Source organism: Oncorhynchus masou, chromosome 32 (assembly GCF_036934945.1).
Source record: "Oncorhynchus masou masou isolate Uvic2021 chromosome 32, UVic_Omas_1.1, whole genome shotgun sequence".
NCBI classification, from domain to species: domain Eukaryota; kingdom Metazoa; phylum Chordata; class Actinopteri; order Salmoniformes; family Salmonidae; genus Oncorhynchus; species Oncorhynchus masou.
The window spans coordinates 27,199,645-27,223,632 of record NC_088243.1 but is presented as its reverse complement, the minus strand read 5'-3'; the positions used below and the strand labels follow the sequence as shown (position 1 = coordinate 27,223,632).

At 40.8% G+C, this 23,988-nt stretch overlaps 2 protein-coding genes across 6 annotated transcripts; both read right to left on the bottom strand.

Moving 5' to 3' along the window:
• Positions 1-969: 969 nt before the first annotated feature.
• si:dkey-21a6.5 (sushi, von Willebrand factor type A, EGF and pentraxin domain-containing protein 1) lies at positions 970-13,189 on the bottom strand. 5 transcript variants are annotated; one of them, XR_010453211.1, is made up of 11 exons: positions 13,027-13,189; positions 10,260-10,484; positions 9,713-9,851; positions 9,528-9,616; positions 9,178-9,241; positions 8,777-8,865; positions 6,674-6,786; positions 6,408-6,564; positions 5,853-6,006; positions 2,888-3,023; positions 970-1,817 (listed from the first exon to the last, which is right to left on the bottom strand). XR_010453211.1 is itself a non-coding variant. In XM_064953709.1 (10 exons), exons 1-10 carry the CDS (start codon positions 13,082-13,084, stop codon positions 2,954-2,956), a joined length of 1,158 nt encoding a protein of 385 aa, XP_064809781.1. In that variant the 5' UTR covers positions 13,085-13,189; the 3' UTR covers positions 2,635-2,953. The 5 variants fall into 5 exon arrangements, 1 of the variants encoding a protein (XP_064809781.1); XR_010453212.1 differs by having other exon boundaries at positions 970-1,797; XR_010453213.1 differs by having other exon boundaries at positions 2,894-3,023.
• A 445-nt stretch (positions 13,190-13,634) lies between these two features.
• Positions 13,635-23,904, bottom strand: LOC135526951 (E3 ubiquitin-protein ligase RNF4-like). The gene is made up of 6 exons (XM_064955617.1): positions 23,625-23,904; positions 22,295-22,409; positions 14,825-14,929; positions 14,476-14,608; positions 14,317-14,368; positions 13,635-14,203 (listed from the first exon to the last, which is right to left on the bottom strand). The coding sequence occupies exons 1-6, from the start codon at positions 23,685-23,687 to the stop codon at positions 14,054-14,056; spliced, it is 618 nt and encodes a 205-aa protein (XP_064811689.1). The 5' UTR covers positions 23,688-23,904; the 3' UTR covers positions 13,635-14,053.
• Positions 23,905-23,988: the final 84 nt, after the last annotated feature.

Genomic DNA, 23,988 nt, shown 5'->3' with positions numbered 1-23,988 from the left:
TCCTCAGGTACGTGTTCAGTTTACACATCAAATTCAAACACTTTCTGGTAGAAACATTTTGGTATAAACTTGTTTGCACATGGAATATCAGTAAGAGGTTCCTTCTAATTGGGCCATTTTTTTTAGGATATAAGTTATTTATTGACAGAGATGTGACCTGTGGTAGAATTTTAAATCCTTTTTGCGACGTTCGTGTAGTTTCAGTTGGAATGTATCTCCTTTTCAAATACTAACATAAAAATATAAAAAGTGAATCATTTCGGCTGGTAAAGGAAAGTCATCATTGCATGATGTTTGTTATTTAGTAAATATGATAATCATTTACTACTTTGCATTGTTTGGATTAGTGTATAGTTATTTGCTTCATCGAATGCCTTGCTGATAACATTGATTCTGAAGTGTCTGAATGTTATTTTCCTTATTATTTTGAAATGCTATGTGGCAAGGTCAGGAAAGTTCTTCTAGTGGACAAATACACGTCTCTACAACTTGGGAGTCAAATAAATTGTTTGAGGAGCATGTCTTATCCCTATGGATTAAAAAGCCCACATTCCTCTCTTCTCTCTGTTGGCCTTGGCGTAAAAAGTTACTTCTGGCAGGTCATAATCACTCACAATGCTCAAACCTTATTGTGAATATCAGAAAAGAAAGTTGTAAAAGTCAGGAATGATGGTCTAAAATGACTGTATATGAAAATTGCTTTCTCTATATCACAGTAGGTTGGTGGCACCTTAATTGGGGAAGACAGGCTCGTGGTAATGGCTGGAGCGGAATAGGTGGAATGTGTCATATGTCAAACACAAATTCCATTCGATCTGTTCCAGCCATTATTATGAGCCGGCGTCCCCTCAGCAGCCTCCACTGCTCTGTATCATCAGTATTTCTGTTGGTGAACTGATAACAGCCAATAAATGAGACAATGTGCTGCTGTGGCTTATGTATTTTTTTGTATTATATTATAATAGGTAATACATTTTAAGAAGCATTTTATTTAGACAATTGATTCAACGACAAGACAACATTTCCAGCTATACCATCACAACCTAAATCCCTCTATGTGGGTGTGGTGGAAGGGAGGCTGTGTGGTGTTATGATTCTGGAGACAGAAGGCCGTGTGGTGTTATGATTCTGGAGACAGAAGGCCGTGTGGTGTTATGATTCTGGAGACCGAAGGCCGTGTGGTGTTATGATTCTGGAGACCGAAGGCCGTGTGGTGTTATGATTCTGGAGACAGAAGGCCGTGTGGTGTTATGATTCTGGAGACAGAAGGCCGTGTGGTGTTATGATTCTGGAGACAGAAGGCCGTGTGGTGTTATGATTCTGGAGACAGAAGGCCGTGTGGTGTTATGATTCTGGAGACAGAAGGCCGTGTGGTGTTATGATTCTGGAGACAGAAGGCCGTGTGGTGTTATGATTCTGGAGACAGAAGGCTGTGTGGTGTTATGATTCTGGAGACTGAAGGCCGTGTGGTGTTATGATTCTGGAGACTGAAGGCCGTGTGGTGTTATGATTCTGGAGACAGAAGGCCGTGTGGTGTTATGATTCTGGAGACAGAAGGCTGTGTGGTGTTATGATTCTGGAGACAGAAGGCCGTGTGGTGTTATGATTCTGAAGACAGAAGGCCGTGTGCTGTTAAAGCAATGATGACGGCACGTGTTTCCTTGCAGGTAACCTTGGTTGACAGAGGTAGAACAATGATTCCATGCACCACCCTCTTTTTGAAGCTTCCAGTCTGTTATTCGAACTCAATCAGCATGACAGAGTTATCTCCAGCCTTGTCCTCGTCAACACTCACACCTGTGTTAACGAGAGAATCACTGACAAGATGTCAGTTGGTCCTTTTGTGGCAGGGCTGAAATGCAGTGGAAATGTTTTTTTGGGGATTCAGTTCATTTGCATGGTAAAGAGGGACTTTGCAATTCATCTGATCACTCTTCATAACATTCTGGAGTATATGCAAATTGCCATCATACAACTGAGGCAGTAGACTTTGAAAATTAATATTTGTGTCATTCTCAAAACTTTTGGCCACGACTGGGGGGGGGGGGCAATGCAAATAGTTTGGGTAGCCATTTGATTAGATGCTCAGGAGTCTTATGGCTTGGGGGTAGAAGCTGTGTAGAAGCCTCTTGGTCCTAGACTTGGCTCTCCGGTACCGCTTGATGTGCGGTAACAGAGAGAACAGTCTATGACTAGGGTGGCTGGAGTCTTTGACAATTTTTAGGGCCTTCCTTTGACACCGCCTGGTATAGAGGTCCAGGATGGCAGGCAACTTGGCCCCGGTGATGTACTGGGCCGTACACGTTACCCTCTGTAGTGCCTTGCAGTCGAAGGCCGAGCAGTTGCCATACCAGGCAGTGATGCAACCAGTCAGGATGCTCTCAATGGTGCAGCTGTAAAACCTTTTGAGGATCTGAGGACCCATGCCAAATCTTTTCAGTCTTCTGAGGGGGAAAAGGTTTTGTCGTGCCCTCTTCACGACTGTATTGGTGTGCTTGGACCATGTTAGTTTGTTGGTGATGTGGAAGCCAAGGAACTTGAAGTTCTCAACCTGCTCCACTACAGCCCCGTCGTGATGCGATGATAATTGCTTAATAAACTCAGGAAACCACACCTTTGTGAAAGCTTTCAATATACTTTGTATCCCTCATTTATTAAAATTTTTCCATTATTTTGGCACTAACTTGTATATTCATTAGCATTACACTACACGTTAGAAACACATTGACCATAGAAATAGCTAGCATGAGTATGAGTAGTCTGATTAATCAGGCTGTAATACACAATTCATTGGTATATAGGCCTACACCCTGAAACATCTGTGTGCAAAATCATGTAAATGTTCCTTACAAACCAGAATGTTGAATAAAAATACATTTAAACTTACTCGTACCGGTTGTCAAGGCGGTTTTAGCCCAAAGGCCAGCAGATGGCGAGGCGATATTGAGTTGTTTCATTTTACTATCCAAACGCATTGTATGCAGCTGGCAATACATTCGTATCCTTCATGGACCCATTTGTACCTAAAAAAAAAAAAAAAAATCATTTCAGGCTGCATAGGTTTCGATTTCCTCCTTAGCTTTATTTAATGGCTAAAAGGCAACAAAAACATTTGGAAAATATGTGTAATTTGACAGATTAGGAGAATTATGTTAAGTTTAGGAAAAGGGTTAATTAACTAATGCTAAATTTTTCACTTGACGCAACTCAAACATATCTAGCTACAACCAGGTCTGCCCTGAGAACAGTCTTGGTTTCCCATAATGCGCTGTTGTAAAAGAAACATAACCCCTGGTCTGATCGTTTCAACCTGACTGTCTGAACATGATATGCAACATCCAGGATTAGCATTTAGCCACTAGCATGGTGGTGGAAAATGGTGTTTCATAAAGAAAGCTCGGATATTTTCCAAGTTTTTCCCCTCGCCTTCTCGCCATTTAAAAATGTTAAGTATGATATTGAAGCCTATGCAGCCTGAATGAAGAATGTTTTAGGTATCTACTGGTCCACAAGGGATAAGAATTATTGCGTTTGGACGGTAAAATGAAACGACTCAATGTCGCCATCAGCCGGGCTAGTGCGGTTTGTACTTCTTGCTGCACTAAATTTTAGACAAAATATCCACAAAAGTATTATTTAGACTTTTGAAAGACAATAGGTATATGTGACTCGTTTCAGGAAACTAGGCATGTCGGGCGTCACTACTTCACAGGAGAGGCATTTCAATGTAAACAATTATTTGGGCAAAATGCATTTTGTGGCAGAAATGCCTTCTCGAAAATGTGAACTTCCATGTGGCTTAAAAACAAACTTGTATGCCATCTGTAAATGCATTTATTTTGTATTTTTATTGTGAGCCTGAAATGATGCCGTCCTGGATGGTTGCCGTTTTGCAAGATCTGACCCAACTTTGTGATTATTTTTACACTATTTTCATGAAATGTATCCCCTTTTATTTCTTACAACCGACAAGAACTTTTGAACAACAGATCGGCAGTTACTTACCCCAATTCTGCCTTCTACTTCGACTCATCTACCCTGGACTCTCTAATTCCAAACCTAAAATTCAGGCTACCCAAAAGTAAACACCGGCATTAGAGACAAGAGAGGGGGGATCCTGGTGAGATTAAGGCAAAGGGAAAAAAACAGTCACTTGATAATAAAATAGATCCCCTCCGATTGCGGATTTGCTACCGACTGGACTCTCGGAACTGCAATATTCTTTGCTTTTCAGAAACATGGCTCTCAGACAAGATACCCCCCATAGCTATCCAACTGGATGGATTCTCCATTCACCTGGCGGACACGACAGTGGGGCAAATTGAGGGGGGCAGGGAGTTTCCCTCTTCATCAACTCTAACTGGTGTGCTTATTCCAGCGCGGTAGAAGTGTCGACCCACTGTTCACCCGTCTTGGAATACCTGATGGTCAAATGATGACCCTTCTACTTCCTGAGGGAGTCCACCTCAGGACAATTAAAATACAAGCTGGCGCTTAACGAACTGTACACAGCTTTAAACAAGCAGAAAACCCCTTTTAAGATTGTATTGGCAGACTACATCCAAAAAGGTGTATTGCCGGCATATACTGAGTTGGGTAAAAACTGAGATACAATCCACACTTTTTTTTTTGAAGGGGGGTTAAAATCCGATAATCAAATTTAAAGCAAATTTTTACCTTGGTGCCTAACCGAACCATACCGACCAGATCTCTAAGTCGGGTAAACAATATTTATCTGAGAATATTTTGTCTCAAATTTCAAGCAGCCGGACAAACCACAGACAACCAGTAGAGTACGTTTTAAATTAATTTTACTCAACATTCTGTATTGTATACTCAGTGTATAACTACCGATTAATCTGACTAGAGTATGTATGAGCTGGCATTTGATAACCTTAGAATGTGGTAATCATAGCCATGAAAGTTGCCTTGTTAGGCAAGAGATGAGCTATTATGATTGTAAAACAGAGCAATCGAGTTTACAGAAAACATTGAATTGATCACAGGTAGCTATTATCTGAATAATGTGGCAAAGCATTACATACCAGAGACGTTCCTTGCCATGGTGGCCCCCCATCTTTTTTTGTTACGCAATGAACTACTACGGTGTACCACATTAGGACAATCAGTACGCGATCCTGTAAAAAGTTAGTTTTCTTGCTCGCACACCTCATGAAACATCCTTTTGGTGTTTTACAGACATTTTGTTAATAAACTTGTATCATGGAAATAACTTAGCCTGCATCTTATTTTATAGGCTAGTAATTATACAACAGAATTTCACTTAAGTAGTGCAAAGTTGTGCTTTATTCCAGTATATACCCTGGACTGGAGTCAGTGTTTTTCTTTAAAACATACAAATATACTTTTCTTTTAAAGAACAGTGTTTTTCTTTTTAACAAATGTAATAGGGTCAGCCTTCACTAAAGCACAAAATACAGAAGAAAAACACTTCTGCTTGTCAAGAATGACGGCAGCAGGTAGCCTAGTGGTTAGAGCGTTGGACTAGTAAGATCGAATCCCCGAGCTGACAAGGTAAAAATCTGTCGTTCTGCCCAAGGCAGTTAACCTAGGCCGTCATTGAAAATAAGAATTTGTTCTTAACTGACTTGCCTAGTTAAATAAATAAAAGAATACATCTAAAAGACGTACCGCATGAAAGAGCTGGTGAGTTATCAAAAGTACTCAAATGGACATAGTAAACCATGGCTAGGATTTGGTGTGAGTTTGCTTTCTCTTATGGTCCATTAGTCCAAAGCTGAGGCACATAGAATTCAGCTGATTCTGCTCTGAAAGCCAGGCATTTGACCCCAATAATTGGAGGCATCAGATGGGGCTGGGGACATGCTCACCAACCAGCGTATACTGGCTCGGCATCACATGGGATCCCGTAGTATCGACCTTGCGGCCGCTCTTTGCGCAACAGAGGTTGTCGTACGAGGGAAAGCTCTCCGTCTGTGTCTCGCCTTCGACGCAACACCAGCAGGATGACAAAGAGTAGGGCCACTGGACCAGAGAAAATAAAGAAAACACGTCAAAAGACTGCATGCAACCAGACTACAACGTTCACTTACTACTACTACTCTATTACTTCAGCATGATTTCTATTGCACTCTGTTTTTGCTACAAGATGTTTCATCCTGATCAAATGACCTCTAAACAAGATAATTCAATCATATATTTGGATATTTGTACTTAGTAGTGCCCAGAAAATGCATACAATTTGTGCAATTAGAAGAAATAAACAAGGTTCATGTCAGTGAACAACTTTTCTCAAGGGGTCACAAAAAAAAAGTTAATATTGGAAGCCAATTATTTTGCTCACTTGACAAGGGTTTTCAACATCTAAGTGGTAGCCTAAAGTTCAAACCACTTTCCTTCCACTACACCAATATTTTCAGACATACCTCCTCCTCCAATGACAAGTAGAGCAATGGTGACGGGGGCCAGCTCACACTCCTCCCCTGCCTTGCGAAAGAAGGTCTCCATGCAGTAACCTGGAGCAGCGCTGCCTTCAGGACAGAAAGCATCACCGGGGCACAGGATGGGGTTCACATCTGGACTCTGTGAAACAGATGAAGTGAGCCTTGGTCATTCAAGTTGGTCAGGAAATCCCTTAATGATACTTTCAGTATTGGAGGTGTTTACTGGGAGTAAGGGATGTGGTACTGACTGGGCAGTAGTGGTTTTCAGGGCAGAGGTTACAGGTCTCCTGGCCCCAGCGGATCTGGAAGAAGCCGCTGCTGCAGATTTGACACATACTCTGACGGGGAGCCTTGTGCATACCTGTCCAAAATCAAACATCTCATCAATACATCCTAATCAGATTACTCCACTAAAATGTCATCCATTTAAAACTGACTGAAACCTCTGCTATTACAGTATTACTATTAACCTTAAATTATACTGAACAAAAATATAACATGTAAAGTGTTGGTCCCATGTTTCATGAGCTGAAAAAAAGATACCAGAAATTTTCCATACGCACAAGAAGCTTCTCTCAAATTTTGTGCACAAATGTATCCTTTGTCAAGATAAATCCATCTACCGGACAGGTGTGGCATATCAAGAAGCTGATTCAACAGCAACCCACAAAATGCTGATGCTCCAGATACTCAACTAGTCTAAAGGCTAGTTTTATTGCTTCTTTAATCAGAACACCAGTTTTCAGCTGTGCTAACATAATTGCAAAATAGTTTTCTAATGATCAATTAGCCTTTTAAAATGATCAACTTGGATTAGCTAACACAACGTGCCATTGGAACACGAGTGATGGTTGCTGATAATGGGCCTCTGTACGCCTATGTAGATATTCCTTTATTTTTATTTTTTATGTTCTATCAAAATGTACAACATTAACCATGTCTACACTGTATTTCTGATCAATTTGATGTTATTTTAAATGGACAAAAAAAGTGCTTTTCTTTCAAAAACAAGGACATTTCTAAGTGACCCTCAACTAACGGTAGTGTATGTGCACCTTGTGCTGGGGACAATAAAAGGCCACTAAAAAAAAGTGCCACAGATGTCTCAAGTTGAGGGAGTGTGCAATTGACATGCTGACTGCAGGAATGTCCACCAGAGCTGTTGCCAGATAATTTAATGTTAATTTATCTACCATAAGCCACATACAACATTGTTTTAGAGAATTGGCAGTACATCAAAGCGGCCTCACAACCACAGACCACGTGTAATCACACCAGCCCAGGACCTCCACATCATGCTTATTCGCCTGTAGGATCATCTGAGACCAGCCACCCGGACAGCTGATGAAACTGTGGGTTTGCACAACTGAAGAATTCCTGCACAAACTGTCAGAAATTGTCTCAGGGAAGCTCATTTACATGCTCGCCGTCTTCACCAGCGTCTTGAACTGACTGCAGTTCGGCATCGTAACCGACTTCAGTGGGAAAATGCTAACATTCGATGGGAACTGGCGTGCTGGAGAAGTGTGCTCTTCATGGATGAATCCTGGTTTCAACTGTACAGGGCAGATGGCAGACAGTGTGTATGGCGTCATGTGGGCGACAGTTTGCTGATGTCAATGTGTGCTCCATGGTGGCGGTGGGGTTATGGTATGGGCAGGCATAAGCTATGGACAACGAACACAATTGCATTTTATCGATGGCAATTTGAATGAGGGGATCCTGAGGCCCATTGTCGTGCCATTAATCTGCCGCGCCATTAATCTGCCGCAGTCACCTCGTGTTTCAGCATGATAATGCACAGCCCCATGTCGGAAGGATCTGTACACAATTCCTAGAAGCTGAAAATGTCCCAGTTCTTCAATGGCCTGCATACTCACCAGACATGCCACCCATTGAGCATGTTTGGGATGCTCTGGATCGATGTGTACGACAGAGTGTTCCAGTTCCTGCCAATATCCAGCAACTTCGCACAGCCATTGAAGAGGAGTGGGACAACATTCCACAGGCCACAATCAACAGCCTGATCAACTCTATGCCAAGGAGATGTGTTGCGCTGCAGGAGGCAAATGGTGGTCACACCAGATACTGACTGGTTTTCTGGTCCAGGCCTCTACTTTTTAATGTATCTTGTTGCATTTATATGTTTTGTTCAGTGTAGATCATGCCTTCATTTAGTGTTTTTATAGATGTAATCAATGCAGTGCCAGATAACCCATATGTGAATGGGTTCGGCTACATTGAATGGAACATTCTCACAAAAACATTTTAAACATTCTCTTTAATATTTTAACACACTGCATGCATTATAAATAACACAATTGATATTGTTGGCAGGCACTGGCAGTTACCTGGACGACAAGGCGTGCACTCCTTGGCAGCTGACTGCAGAGACTCTGTACCAGCAGGACAGATCTGACACAGAGCACAACTGGAGGAGCTGTGGGAGGGATGGCCACAAGGGTGCAATAAATGGGGAAGAACTTATTTACAAAATACTGTTTAATACAGCTGGCTATCACCACCCCATGTCTGATGATGGAACTATGAAATAATTTCTTCAATACCTACTACTAACCCAATTTTGTGTGCGTGTGTGTGTGCGTGTCAGGTTTTGGGAAGTAATATCAGTTGCATGAGATGAGAGCATGTGATGTTAGATCTGCAGACAAGCAACAGGGCCAGTCCCGCTGCAGTGCAAACCACACTAGTTAAGAAAACACAAATCTAAGGTGACAAAAGGGCCACTAACTTGCAAAACGTTCCCTGTTGACATGGACTGCACGATGTGGCATTTTGTTGTGATGTATAGAAACCTGAAAATAACACATTCCATTTAAAAAACAGATACATCCAATTTAATATTTCTAAAGAGTTAGATTACTTGAATGTGCATGACTGTGCATGACTGAAGCCCAGCTTTTATACAGCAGAGCTGATTGTTTTCGTCAATTGTTACAAAATGTTTATTCACTATTTTTTCTCTGAGCATAGGCATGATGAACAAACAAACACACTATAATATAATAACAGTAATAGTAACAAGTAAGTCATTATTGCGATGATTATACAACAAGAACAGAAAAATATGTATATAAATACCTGGAGAACAGCTTCGGCAGGAGTCGGAGCCTGTGTTGTTGCTGTAGGAGCCTGGGGAGCAGGACTGACACATAAGGCTGCCGGTAAAACTGCAAGGTGAGATGGAGAACAGGAAGAGGGTCAATGCAACAGTGGTATACAGAATGTTTGTGAATCAACTATGCCCTCAGTTGACAGAGACGTACTTGGTGTAAAAACCCTGGCTGCAGGGCTGACATCGCTGTTGTCCAGCCAGAGGCTGAAAGAACCCTCTCGAACATGGGAGGCAAGCCCCAGCGAACAGACACAGCCCTGGCTCATGGCAACAGGAACACAGCAGGGTGTCTGGGGAGACATCAGAAGGCTGTTATTGAACAGGTGGTGCTGTTTACAACACTTACCACCTTCATTTTACATTTGAGCCAAAGAAGCTTTCACTTCGTCTGTGGAGGTCAGACAAATTTCAGGGGTCAAATAATACAGCAAAGCTACACACCAACAACACAACTCCTGTGTCCACTGTCCACATCCACAAAAAATAAGTGTTACATGGGTAAAAACGACATTACAGTGCTGCATCAATTGGCTGTGCTTCTACCTAATTTATAGGTTGTGGTGAGCAACAAAACTGAGTAATTATTTGGGTTACTGGCAATGCTCTTAACTGCTAGGCTACCTCCTGCCCCTTCACTGAAACTAAGCATCTTTCTGCCAGGCCAGGGTAAGTAAGGCTAGCAGGACATCTAGACTCACCATTGTCAGAGTAGGACCCTGGGACACAGGTCTCACAGGTGGAGGTGTTGAGGGCAGAGCAGCCTGGAGATGTGGTGCTGAGGATCATGGGTGTGGTCAAGGTCACATTCTCACTGACTGTGGTGGTCTCACTGACTCTGGTGGTCGCCGTCACATTCTCAATGAATGTGGTGTTCATCACAGCAGGAGCCATCGTGGGAGCCGTCGTCTGGCTCACCACCACACCTGTTATAAACAGACTTTTAGAGCACATAGTTCTAGAAACGGGAAAACATTTATATTCCCAGCCTCTCTCTAAGTAGCAATGTGGTAGATAGACAAAGGCATACCCTGGAAATAGAGCAGATCATGACATGGGAAGCTGGATTTTCTGGAAACATAATGGGTCAATGACTAATTAGTACGGTTCAGAAGAAAAATGGTCATTGGAGATTGGTATTTGATGGCTTTGAAAGGACCAGAGATGTGAAGAAGTTACAGGGAGTTTAATGCAGAACAGACAGGTACAGCATCAGCACACGGGTAACAACAACATACGAACATTAATACAACAGTTGGGAAAGGAGCTGGGGAACTGACAATTATAGGGGAGGTAATAAACAGGTGATTGAGTCTAGGTGAGTCCAATAATCGCTGATGCACGTGACGGTGGAAAGGCAGGAGTGAGTAATGCTGGGGAGCATGGCGCCTTTGAGCGCCAGGGAGGGGGAGCGGGAGCAGGCATGACAGGCTTAACACATTTCAGGAGGTCGTGTGACACCTACAGTGCCGTGAAAAAGTATTTGTCCGCTTTCTGGTTTCCTCTATGGCATAATGGGACCCATGTCGTCCAAAAGTTGAATCAAGTTCACCAAAAAGCACCTGGAAGATCATCAAGACTCTTGGAAGAATGTTTTATGGACAGAGATATCAAAAGTATAACTTTTTGGGTGACATGGGTCACATTATGCCTGGCAAAAACCAAACACTGCTTTCCACATTAAGAACCTCATACCAATAGTTAAGCATGGTGGTGGTAGCCTGATGGTTTGGGGATGCTTTGCTGCCTCAGGACCTGAACGACTTGCCTTAATAGAAGGAACCATTAATTTTGCTCTGTATCAGAGAATTCTACAGGAGAATGTCAGGCCATCCGTCTGTGAGCTGAAGCTAAAGCGCAGTTGGGTAATGCAGCAAGACAATGACCCAAAACACACAATCAAGACTACATGAAAATGGCTAAAAAGCAACACATTTGAAGTTTCGGAATGGCTTAGTCAAAATCCAGACCTATTCCCAATTGAGATCTTGTGCCAGGGCTTGAAACATGCAATTCATGCTTGAAAACCCACAAATGTTGCTGAGTTACAGCAGTTCTGCACAGGTGGCAGGGTAGCCTAGTGGTTAGAGTGTTGGACTAGTAACCGGAAGGTTGCAAGTTCAAACCCCTGAGCTGACAAGGTACAAATCTGTCGTTCTGCCCCTGAACAGGCAGTTAACCCACTGTTCCGTGGGCCGTCATTGAAAAAAAGAATTTGTTCTTAACTGACTTGCCTAGTTTAATAAAAAAATATATAAAATAAGTTGGGTTTTGCATAACTATGTTTATGAAATAAGTTTGTTATTTGTCCACTGAGGTTCCCTTTAGGTTTTGGTTGAATATCCGATAACGTTCAGTATTAAAAAATATGCAAAAGTAGAGAAAATTAGAAAGGGAGCAAAAATGTGATTATCTTTCATTAGGCATCCACAGATTTCCACCCTTACTGTTTGAGGAAAATCCATCAGTAATAGGCCTTTTTGGCATATTCTCCAAATCCCTTTTGTTGTTTTTGTGGTCTTATAAATTGTAAAGCACGTTCTTTAAGCCTTGTTTGTAGTCAAAGAATGGCACAAAGTTCCAACATGAAAGATGTTACACGTCTACTTCCTCATTCCTTACAATGATGCTGCCATTCTGAATCACACCCAACTGATTTATTTCACAATGTGGTAGCCAATGTTTCACAATAAGTATTTCAAAGTAAGTCTTCTTTAGGATATGTAGCTATTTGTGGACAGGTCAGACACCATGATATCTTGTCTCATTATCACATGCAGTTAACACAAGATATCATGGTGTCTGACCTGTCAGTGAGTTGGGGAAACAGAAGCGAGAGCAGCAGCAAACAGAGACCTTATTGTCGCAGTAATCACATTAGCCATGAGCTGAGCTGCTTTGCTAAGAGAAAGACACCCTCAAGAATTACAATGATTCAAAACCAGGTCATATGATTTCCCCTGGTTTAAACTCCAAAATGCTCCGAGTTGGCCAGGGCCTTCTGTGTGTACTGTACATTATATTCTATTGAGTTTAGATTGCCAGAGCATTGGAAACTGCTTTGGTAAATGTGTTAACAGTGCACTTGAATGTACAGGGCTTGATGAATAAAATAAACATGTCTTCACATGACAAGTGGAATGTTAAACTTTTATAGCTGCATTTATACAACAATCTTGCAAAGCAGTGTGTAGTTTTGCATTGTCATTTATGAACGTTTTGAATCATTCAATTAGTTATCACGTTTTGTAAAATATGTCAAATCAAATCAGAATTGTGATATCTGGTGTGGCTGTCTTGACAAAGTTTACAAACAAAAAAGGTATCTACAGTGCCATTGGCACAGGTGGGTACCTCAAATAATCCCATGTAGAAGAATTGCCTTCAGTCATATCTAGATATCTAAAAACAGAGTACTGCCTGCTAAAGCTAACGTTAATGTTGATTAGCTAAGACAACAAACCTTACCTAACAGACAGGCGGCAGCAATCGTAGACAAAACTCCCCAACATTCCATACTCCACATATTATCGGCACAAAAAAGTTAAGAATTTCATCCCTGACAGTTTAGGGTTCTTTCTTTTAGTGAAGTCCACAGTGAGTCGCTGGTTGCTTGTCGCCCTCATCAATGTCATATGACAAGACACAAATCATGTGATTTTACTTACGAGTTTTCGGTAACTGAATGCGCAACCGCAGAACACTAACCAGAAAATCAAACTGGCCTTGATGTCTCCAGGCAAACTGAATTAAATCAATGAACACACACACACACACACACACACACACAATGCTTTAATTAAATTATTTTTTTCCTAGGGGCAAACATTAGTTTAACTGTACTTCCTGATTTCGACTTTTCTCCACCCCATTCTCTTCAATGTGTGTTGCAAATCTCATACTATACAGGGGCCCAATTTATTTTATTTAACTAGGCAAAGTCAGTTAAAGAACAAATGTATATTTACAATGACGCCTCCCGGGGAACAGGCTCAACGCGCTAACCACTAGACTACCTGCCAACCCAATATCTGAACTAATAAATATTTATACAAAAGTTTTTTTTAACACACAGAAAGGGCTAAAAACAAATACTTTATTTATAAACAATACATATGGACAAACGAAATAGTTGCGTTTCTTTGAGCTCTCAAGAATGCTTTGGGTCACAACAGTGAAATGTAATCTAGATGGTCTAAACACAGGCATAACACACATTTACAACACAACTATTAGATGAAAATGTTGTACACAATACACTTTCATAGTGTACAGTGAGGCAATCGTACAACGACGTGTATGATTGATTGGTTACATTCTCCTCCCTCAAATGTGTTAAACCCACATGTGGCCAGTAAAAAAAAAACATTTGTGCAAATTTAAGATATAGATGACAAGACCATTAAACCATACATAAACAAAGAACATAGAACCAAACCATCAAGCAATGTGCAAAAAGCCCCAACAATCGGAATATGTTTAAGAAGAACACAGATTAGATGTAAATTTGATGATACTGCTGATGATTCAGTTTCTTCCTGCAGGTTGGGCATGTCTGTGATTTGGCAAGTGAATCACGTATGCATGTGTTGCAGAACAGGTGACCACACTGGGAGGAGACAAGTGTTCTCCCACCATCAATTATCTGAGGGGTGCGGCAGAAGCTTGTTTACAAGGTGCACACAATTAATGCTTCACACAACAGCCAGCCAGTTTCCAGAGGCTTAACATCAAGGGAAAAGTGAAAGTCTGACTTACCTCTCCAAACGTGTCCATACAGATGGGACAACTGATTGTTGTTGGGGTTGATCTGTGAACAACAGAATCCATGCATTTTAACCACACCTTTAGAGTGGTGCTACAGTCACAATTGTCCAGGTTATAGTAAGGTAAGCAGGGTAGTCTGATCGGTCTCACCTGGCTGTGCTGCTGGGCTCAGGGGCAGTGGAGAGGGGGGCTGTCGCTGGACTGTCAGGAACAATAACAGCTGCCTCTTCTTCATCACTGCTCAGCACGTAACTTTCCCAGTCACGTCTTCGCGTTGGACCTTGTTTTGGACCCACAAAAGGCATTCAACACTAGCCTCAACTCAACATATAAATCACATTTCTAAATGATGATATTCAGCTAAAAACTCACCATCTACAACCTGCAATGGACGACAAAGGCCAGGGAAATTGAGTCAATATCAAACAGCAAAAGAGTATATTAAAAATCACATACACCATGTGAAGTGACAATTAAATGCGATTGGCTACTTGCAGATTTGCACTCACCACTATTGGGTCATTGTTGTTGGTGAGGTCCACAAATGATGGAAAAACCTGGTAGGTCAAATCAACCATTTCCTCTTCCGCAACCAAGGGATCACCTGTCAAAGGGTCAGAGAAACAATCACACCTGCATACAGACAAAAAAGCCTACTGGTATACGCCACTGTATTCATCTGAACAGTGACGCCTAAACTTTTAATTTGGCTCTATACGCCAGCATTCTGAATTTGAGATCAAAATGTTTCATGAGGCGATAGTACAATGCCACCTTTTATTTGAGGTTATTTTCATACATATCTGTTTACAGTTTATAAATGAAAGAACTTTGTTGGATGCATTTGCAGTTTATTTTGGGTGTGTTCCAGATTATGTTGTACTCAATAGGAATTGAATGGTGAATGTATGTCATTGGAGTAAATTGTATTGTAATTAACAATACGTTTCTGAACACTCCTACATTAAATGTGGATGCTACCATGATTACGGATAGTCCTGAATAATGAGTAATCATGGTAGCATCTACATTAAAGTAGGAGTGTTCAAAAACATCTCCTATTCTTATTTACAATAAAAGTGACTCCAAAACTATTCCCCATGCAGTTCCAACTGGGCAAAGCATAATCTGAAACAGAACCAAGACAAACTGCAAATGCATCCAAAGAGTTTGTAGTCACAAGCTTGACAGTCATTGAGTACAAGGAATATGGGTTCAAATACTTAACTATTGACTACTTCAATACACTATAAGCAAATTTGGCCAAATACATATTACTTCCTCAAATGGAGGGACTAGATATAGTGCTTTCATTTCTAAAATCAGTAAATCATATGTATGAAAATTGTGCCAACAGAAATTGTATTTGAATTCCATAGTTTAGAATTTGTATTAGGATATTTAATTTATGTTTGAATTTGTAATGCACAAATTGAATAATTGAATTCAGAAATTGAACAAGTATTTCATGATTAGAAACAGAAATGAATTCAATTTCGCATTGAATTTAATATTAAAATTCAATATTTATATATTAAAAGTTTCAATATGGTAGATATTGCATTCACTGTCGTTCACCAAGTTTACAAACTATCATTTCAGTTAATCAAAGTTTAATACATTCAACTTCTCATATGCATTCAGATTTTCAAATCCAGGTCTATAAATTCAGATTCAAAACCAGACAACATCCTGGTACTATGCCAGCCAGGAAAGGTAGAGGAGAACAGATCAAACTCTCTGTGGTAAACAGAAGCTTCTGGCGGTTTCTGAAGCAAATGTGGCATATTGCATTCATTTTCTTTCTATGAATTTGGCTCTAGTGTTTTTACTGTTTTGGCAATAAGCTATTACATTTACCACATTTACATGACCACATTCCTCAAAGTGAGGACTCTGGAACATGGACATGCCTTCTGTTTCCCTCTATGATTATCACAGGCCGTGCAGAACACGTTAGAGACCGAATTAAAAAATTGTGATTCTCCCTTCTAAGAATATAGACTGAACAAAAATAGAAACGCAACATACAACAATTAAGGATTTTACTGAGTTAGTTAATTTAAGGAAATCAGTCAATTGAAAATAATGAATTAGGCCCAAATCTAAATCGATTTCACATGACTGGGCAGTGGCGCAGCCGTGGGTGGGCCTGGGAGGGCATAGGCCCACCCACTGGGGAGCCAAGCACAGCCAATCAGAATGAGTTTTTCCCCCAAAAAAGGGCTTTATTACAGACATAAATACTCCTCGGTTTTATCAGCTGTCCGGGTGGCCCGTCTCAGATGACCCTGCAGGTGAAGAAGCCTGGGTGTGGAGGTCCTAGACTGGCGTGGTTACACGTGTTCTGCGGTTGGACATACTGCCAAATTCTTCAAAACGAAGGCTTACGGTAGAGAAATTAACATTAAATTCTCTGGCGACAGCTCTGGTGGACATTCCTGCAGTCAGCATGCCAATTGTGTGTACCCTCAAAATAAGAGATCTGTGGCATTGTGTTGTGACAACTGCGCATTTAAGAGTGGCCTTTTATTGTCCTCAGCACAAGGTGCACCTGTGCAATGATCATGCTGTTTAATCACCTTTTTGATTTGCCACACATTTCAGGTGGATGGATTATCTTGGCAAAGGATCAATGCTCACTAACAGGGACGTAAACAAATTTGTTCACAAAATTTGAGCAAACCTTTGTGCGTATGGAACATTTCTGGGATCTTTTATTTCAGCTCATGAAACATGGGACCAACACTTAACCTGTTGCATTTATATTTTTGTTCAGTATTGTTGAAAAGCCCTGTCACAGCCCTTCTTAGGATAACCTTTACACTCCCTATTTAAATCTTGTGGCTGACTGGGTTCGAACCAGGTCTCTTGAATTTCACAAGTCTGTTAGCCCACTTAGCTAAAGCCTATAGGGATAATTTCAGGAAGTTTATGTAAAGGACGACAAGCTGCTTGCTTATAGAGTACCGCTTCCCCCTCATTCAGCTGATATCGAGAATTGAATTCAGGATCTCTGCCTTGGAACCACGTGACCGCCCTCCTAAAGATATCCAACCAGGGCATTTCTCAATAAAAAAAGTATGATCACATTTATAGCCGTTGTGTTTCATAGCTGGTAAATTAATTGCAAAGTACTACGCAAACTGCTAGGGAAGAGAAGACAACGCTTCTACGAGTCAGACAATCTCACAGGCACAAACATGACTTGAGTCGCACAACAACGGTAACCTCCTGCCCTTACAAGGGGCAGATGAACATTTGTCTCATCTGTGATATTTTAGTTAAAAGACTCAGGTCACAAAAAAATGTAATTATTCAATATACCATAGTAATGCGTTTACTGTTTTAGAAACATTACACAGAATGCTCAGACTTGAGTTTTGGTGCAATTTTGAAATATTTTGGCTGGTAAATCTGAGTGGCTGGTAGATTTTTAAATCTACTTGCCACAGTGGCTGGTGGACCAAAAATGTATTGTATGCCCTGGATACGGGTAGCCAGGGGCACACTCCAACATAATTTACAAATGAAGCACTTGTGTTTAGTGAGTCTGGGATGGCCAGGGATGTTCTCTTGTGTGTGAATTGGACCAGTTTCCTGTCCTGCTAAGCATTCAAAATGTAACGAGTACTTTTTGGTGTCAGGGAAAATGTATGGAGTAAAAAGTACATTATTTTCTTTAGGAAAATAGTGAATTAAAAGTTGTCAAAAATATAAATAGTAAAGTACAGACACACAAAAAAACTATTTAAGTAGTACTTTAAAAAACACTTTACACCACTGCTGATAACTGGGTACTGAGTAGACTGATACTCCATTTCATTGATCCCCAATCCTTAGGTTAAATTGTACAGTGCAAAATGAATGTCAATATGCACAATAGGCAGACTGGGGAGGTGATATCACAGTCACAATCCCACAATAACAGCTACAATGCCAATATTTGCGTAAACTCTTCAGTTGTGTTCTGTGTGTGTCAACGAGTAGACCGGATAGCCCATTTCATTGCTCCACATTCCAACATTATCTAGTCTAAACATTATCAAGTCTAATGATTCCACCAATTGTAACCTTCTGCGTCACTTTCAAATAGGTACTTTTTATTTTGAAAGCGAACCGCAAAGTCCACTATTGTGGCAAGCTTCACAACACATAACCCGGTCCGGTCAAGTCTCCAGATGAAGCTAGCTGGCTGCTTATAACGTTAGCTTTGGGCAACAGGGTTAAGTAGCTGGCTAGTTATTTTCCAAACTGAAGTTCAATTTCAATAGGCGAACAAGTGGCTACCTAGCTAATACTTAGAAGGATTCCTAACAAGTCTACACTTGTTGTATTCGGCGCATGTGAGAAATAAAATTTGATTTGAAATCATTGCTAAGAATAGTGAAAATGACTGCAGTTTCTACTGGTCATTGTTTTCAGGCTGGTTGCATTGGTGCTAGCTAGCTACTAAGCCAAAGTTAGCTAGCTACACAGCAGTTTCTAGTAAACATCTGTATCAAAAGATATTTGCATTTTTTTTATTATCCTGATCTTATTTCAAATGCTCACAGACATTTTCCCATTCGGTCGAACAAAATGCCTTATTACCAACGCGGTATCGTGAACATATCGCTCGTGGCCGGTGTATTCTTGTTTGCAGACTTTTTTTGTACAGCTTTGACAGTGGTACTGATCATAGTTGTGGCGCTTTGCTTTCACGTGCAAATTCAGCACACACAGCATTATATAATATAAAAGTGTTATTTGATGTGTGAAATTAAAAGCACCAGTGTTTTGACACGCAAAGACCCAAACGGCGTTACATAGGTTAAGACTGTTAGCCTGCCAAGCTAAAGCCGAGGCATGGGTCCTGTGACTTGGATGGGTCTCTTTAATAAGAAGGTCAAAGGGTGGTGGGAATGTGACCGACGTGGCTCTTTTAATGAGTAGCCTTGCTGGAGACATGAAGACTTGTTAGCTTCCTGAGCTCCTCTCAATGGATTTTAGCTAGGTGGGCTAGCACAGTCATGACATGCAGGAGACCTGGCTCAAACCCTCGATCCTAACTAGTCTCCCAGTCCCTGGCGCTGAAAAACATCCTCAGTATGTTGCTGCCACCACCATGCTTCACTGTAGGAATGGTGCCAGGTTTCCTCCAGACGTGACACTTGGCATTCAGGCCAAAGAGTTCAATTTTGGTTTCATCAGACCAGAGAATCTTGTTTCTCATGGTCAGAGTCCTTCAGGTGCCTTTAGACAAACTCCAAGCGGGCTGTCATGTGCCTTTTACTGAGGAGTGGCTTCCGTCTGGCCACTGTACCATAAAGGCCTGATTAGTGGAGTGCTGCAGAGATGGTTGTCCTTCTGGAAGGTTCTCCATGTCTACAGAGGAACTCCGGAGCACTGTCAGAGTGACCCTCGGGTTCTTGGTAACCTGCCTGACCAAGACCCTTCTCCAAAATTGCTCAGTTTGGCTAGGCGGCCAGCTCTAGGAAGAGTCTTGGTGGTTCCAAACATCTTCTATTTCAGAATGATGGAAGCCACTGGTTTCTTGGGGACCTTCAATGGTGCAGACATTTTTTTGGTACCCTTCCCCAGATCTGTGCCTCAACACAATCCTCTCTCAGCGCTCTACGGACAATTCCTTCGACTTCATGGCTTGGTTTTTGCTCTGACATGCACCGTCAACTGTGGGACCTTTATATAGACAGGTGTTTGCCTTTCCAGGTGGACTCCCAAGTTGTTGAAATCTCAAGGATGATCAATTGAAACAAGATGCACCTGAGCTCAATTTTGAGTCTCCCAGCAAAGGGTCTGAAAACGTATGTAAATAAGATATTTATTTTTACATTTTAATAAATTTGCCACATTTCCTAAAAACCTGTTTTCACTTTGTCATTATGGGGTATTGTGTGTAGATTGATGAGGAAATGGTTTTATTTATTTGGGGCGGCAGAGTAGCCTAGTGGTTAGAGCGTTGGACTAGTAACCGAAAGGTTGCAAGTTCAAATCCCCGAGCTGACAAGGTACAAATCTGTCATTCTGCCCCTGAACAGGCAGTTAACCCACTGTTCCTAGGCCGTCATTGAAAATAAGAATTTCTTCTTAACTGACTTGCCTAGTAATATTAAAACTTAATCCATTTTAGAATAAGGCTGTAATGTAAGAAAATGTGGAAAAAGGTTGAGGTCAAAATACTTAGAATGGATCTGAGAAGATGAATACATGAAACTTTGAGTAACTTAAATGACAGTTTGTAAACTTGATACATACAATGAATGCAATATCTATCATATTGAAACTGAATTTATAAATATTGAATTTGAAAACGGAATTCAATATTCATTCAATTTCCAATAATGAAATAGAAGTTTTATTTATTCAATTATTCAATTTGAGCATAAATTATGGAATTCAAATACAAATCTCTGTTGGCACTAAATTCACCCCATAGAAAATACCCTCAAATATAAAAGGTGACATAATGTACTGTCACATATGAAACATTTGATCTCAAAATCCAAAATGCTTGAATATATACAGTACCAGTCAAGTCTGGACACACCTACTCATTCAAGGCTTCTTTGTTTTTTACTATTTTCTACATTGTAGAATAATAGTGAAGACATCAAAACTATGAAATAACACATGGAATAGAATAATGTAGCAGATTCTTCAAAGTAGCTACCCTTTGCACACTCTTGGCATTCTCTCAATCAGCTTCATGAGGTAGTCACCTGGAATGCATTTCAATTAACAGGTGTGGCTTGCTAAGTTAATTTGTGGATTTTTCTTTCCTTCTTAATGCGTTTGAGCCAATCACTTGTGTTGTGACAAGTTAGGGGTGGTATACAGAAGATAGCCCTATTTGGTAAAAGACCAAGTCCATATTATGGCAAGAGCAGCTCAAAGAGAAATGACAGTCCATCATTACTTTAAGACGTGAATGTCAGTAAATCCAGAAAATGTCAAAACTTTGAAAGTTTCTTCAAGTGCAGTCGCAAAAACCATCAAGCGCTATGATGAAACTGGCTCTCATGATGACCACCACAGGAAAGGAAGACCCTGAGTTACCTCTGCTGCAGAGGATAAGTTCAAGTAACAGACATCTCAACATTAACTGGTCAGAGAATGTGTGAAATCGGGCCTTCATGGTCGAATTGCTGCAAAGAAACCACTACTAAAAAGGACACCAATAAGAAGAGACTTGCTTGGGCCAAGAAACATGAGCAATGGACATTAGACCAGTGGAACACTTCAGATTTTTGGTTCCAACCGCCGAGTAGGTGTAGGTGAACGGATTATCTCTGCATGTGCAGTTCCCACCAGGAAGCATGGAGGTGGTGGTGAGGGTGCTTTGCTGGTGACACCATCAGTGATTTACTTAGAATTCAAGGCACACTTAACACACATGGCTACCACAGCATTCTGCAACGATACACCATCCCATCTGGTTTGCGCTTAGTGGGACTATCATTTGTTTTTCAATAGAACAATGACCCAAAACACACCTCCGGGCTCTGTAAGGGCTATTTGACCAATAAAAAGAGTGATGGTGTTGCATCAGATGATCTGGCCTCCACAATCACCTGACCTCAACCCAATTGAGATGGTCTGGGATGAGTTAGACCGCAGAGTGAAGAAAAAGCAGCCAACAAGTGCTCAGCATATGTGGGAACTACTTCAAGGCGGTTGCAAAAGCATTCCCCATGAAGCTGGTTGAGAGAATGCCAAGCGTGTGCAACGCTGCCATCAAGGCAAAGGGTGGCTACTTTGAAGAATATAAAATATATTTTTTTGCCTACTACATGATTCCATGTCTTCACTATTATTCTACAATGTAGAAAATAGTAAAAATAAAGAAAAACCCTGGAATGAGTAGTTGTGTCCAAACTTTTAACTGGTACTGTATTTAAAATAAATAAAATAATAGATTCACTGTCCAAATACTTATGGAGAGGAGTATATATGGGCCTTTACTCACTGCTCTCCTGCACCTCTATGGTCTCAAGGTGTGACGTGTTGCTGCCGTCTGCTGTGCCTTCATTTGTATTGTTGGAGCATCTGGTATCAGGGATCTCTATTCTATCTTGCTCAACCTGGACGCATATGGGTAGGGTATAGTCAAGCAACAGAAGAGTGTAAACACACATCAGTAGACAAAGGGAGAGGAAAGAGGTGTTGGTCTGATTAATAGGGAACGAGTACAGACTTACCTCACTCATGTTGTCACTGCAAAATAAATGACACACACTGAGGATGTAACAACATTATAGACAGCCTATACTTCCTGCAACAATAATAGCAGATAATGGAACTTGAACTTACAAGCTACATAACTAAAGTAGCTAAAACCACAGGTAACTACCAAAATAAAACAAACACCAACATAACATGCGTTGGGCCACCACAAGCCAGAACAGCTTCAATGCACCTTGGCATATCTACAAGTGTCTGGAACTCTATTGGAGGGATGCGACACTATTCTTCTATGAGAAATTCCATCATTTGGCGTGTTGTTGATGGTGGTGTAAATAGCTGTCTCAGGTGCCGCTCCAGAATCTCCCATAGGTGTTCAAATTGGTTGAGATCTGGTGACTGAAATGGCCATGGCATATGGTTTACATCGTTTATGCTCATCAAATCATTCAGTGATGGGGGCATTGTCATGCATGGTAGTCAAAAATTGCGAAAATAATGGCTTGCCCAGCATTTTACATCCCATCACACATACTCACACACAACCACATACATATTTATACTCCGCACCGACATTGCTCTGGCAAATATTTCTATATTTCCATTATTTTACTTGTAGATGTGTATTGTTGGATATTACTATAAGTGTTTTGCTACAGCCGCAATAACATCTGTTAAATATGTGTAACGTTATGCGACCAATAAAACGTTATTTTTTATACATGACCCTAAGCATGGTGGGATGTTAATTGCTTAATTAAATCAGAAATCAATATACTTTGGTATCCCTCATTTACTCGGTTTTTCCATTATTTGGGCAGTTACCTGTATCTTCCATCAACGTAGTAAGTAACAATTGATTAGTAAGTTAACTAGCAAGCTCTTTAGTTAACTTACTAATCAATTGTTGTTACGAACTACGTTTGTTAAACTAACGTTAGCTAACGGACGTGTTTATATTTTTCCCTCGCTGGCCAAGTAAAAGAAAAACAGGCAAACTGTTAGCTAACGTTAACTAGCTAATTCGTTTAAAAAGCAGACATGTATGAAATAGTATTTCAACATTCGTACATTAACAAAAAAGATACCAAGCTAATGTATATGTTGGTTGTTACCTTTCTGAGAGATACTTTTGGGTTCAAACTTGGATGAACTGCAGTAGTGTCGCTGCTTTGCATATGTGAGTAGCTCACTGTCAGCAGTGACTTTTCATAGCATGTTAGGATAATTAACGTAACGTTAGCAGGTTGAAATAATTAGAGTAAACTAAAATGCAAAAATTCTCCCAAACGCGAGTCGAATGGGTATGTAAATTTTGCGTCGAAATTACACATGACGGCGTTCAAGAGCATCAAAACCGGGAATGATGTATCATGGGTAATTTGTGACTGACTGACTGACTGATCTTCAAATAACATTCAGAGTGATTTGTCGATCAGTCAGTCTCTCTCTACTCGCTGCTATTTCGAATGCGCCCAT

Bases quoted from the DNA above. Each gene is read 5' to 3' on its own strand.
- LOC135526951 (XM_064955617.1), bottom strand. From the start codon at position 23,687: ATGCAAAGCAGCGACACTACTGCAGTTCATCCAAGTTTGAACCCAAAA. The intron at 14,930-22,294 runs GTGAGTAAAGGC...ACCCTTTGACAG, and splicing joins CATAGAGGTGCAGGAGAGCA to GTGATCCCTTGGTTGCGGAA. The intron at 14,369-14,475 runs GTGAGACCGATC...TGTTGTTCACAG, and splicing joins GAGCCCAGCAGCACAGCCAG to ATCAACCCCAACAACAATCA.
- si:dkey-21a6.5 (XM_064953709.1), bottom strand. From the start codon at position 13,084: ATGTGGAGTATGGAATGTTGGGGAGTTTTGTCTACGATTGCTGCCGCC. The intron at 8,866-9,177 runs GTTAGTGGCCCT...TCCCTCCCACAG, and splicing joins CAACAGGGAACGTTTTGCAA to CTCCTCCAGTTGTGCTCTGT. The intron at 6,007-6,407 runs GTATGTCTGAAA...TCTCTGGTCCAG, and splicing joins ACTTGTCATTGGAGGAGGAG to TGGCCCTACTCTTTGTCATC.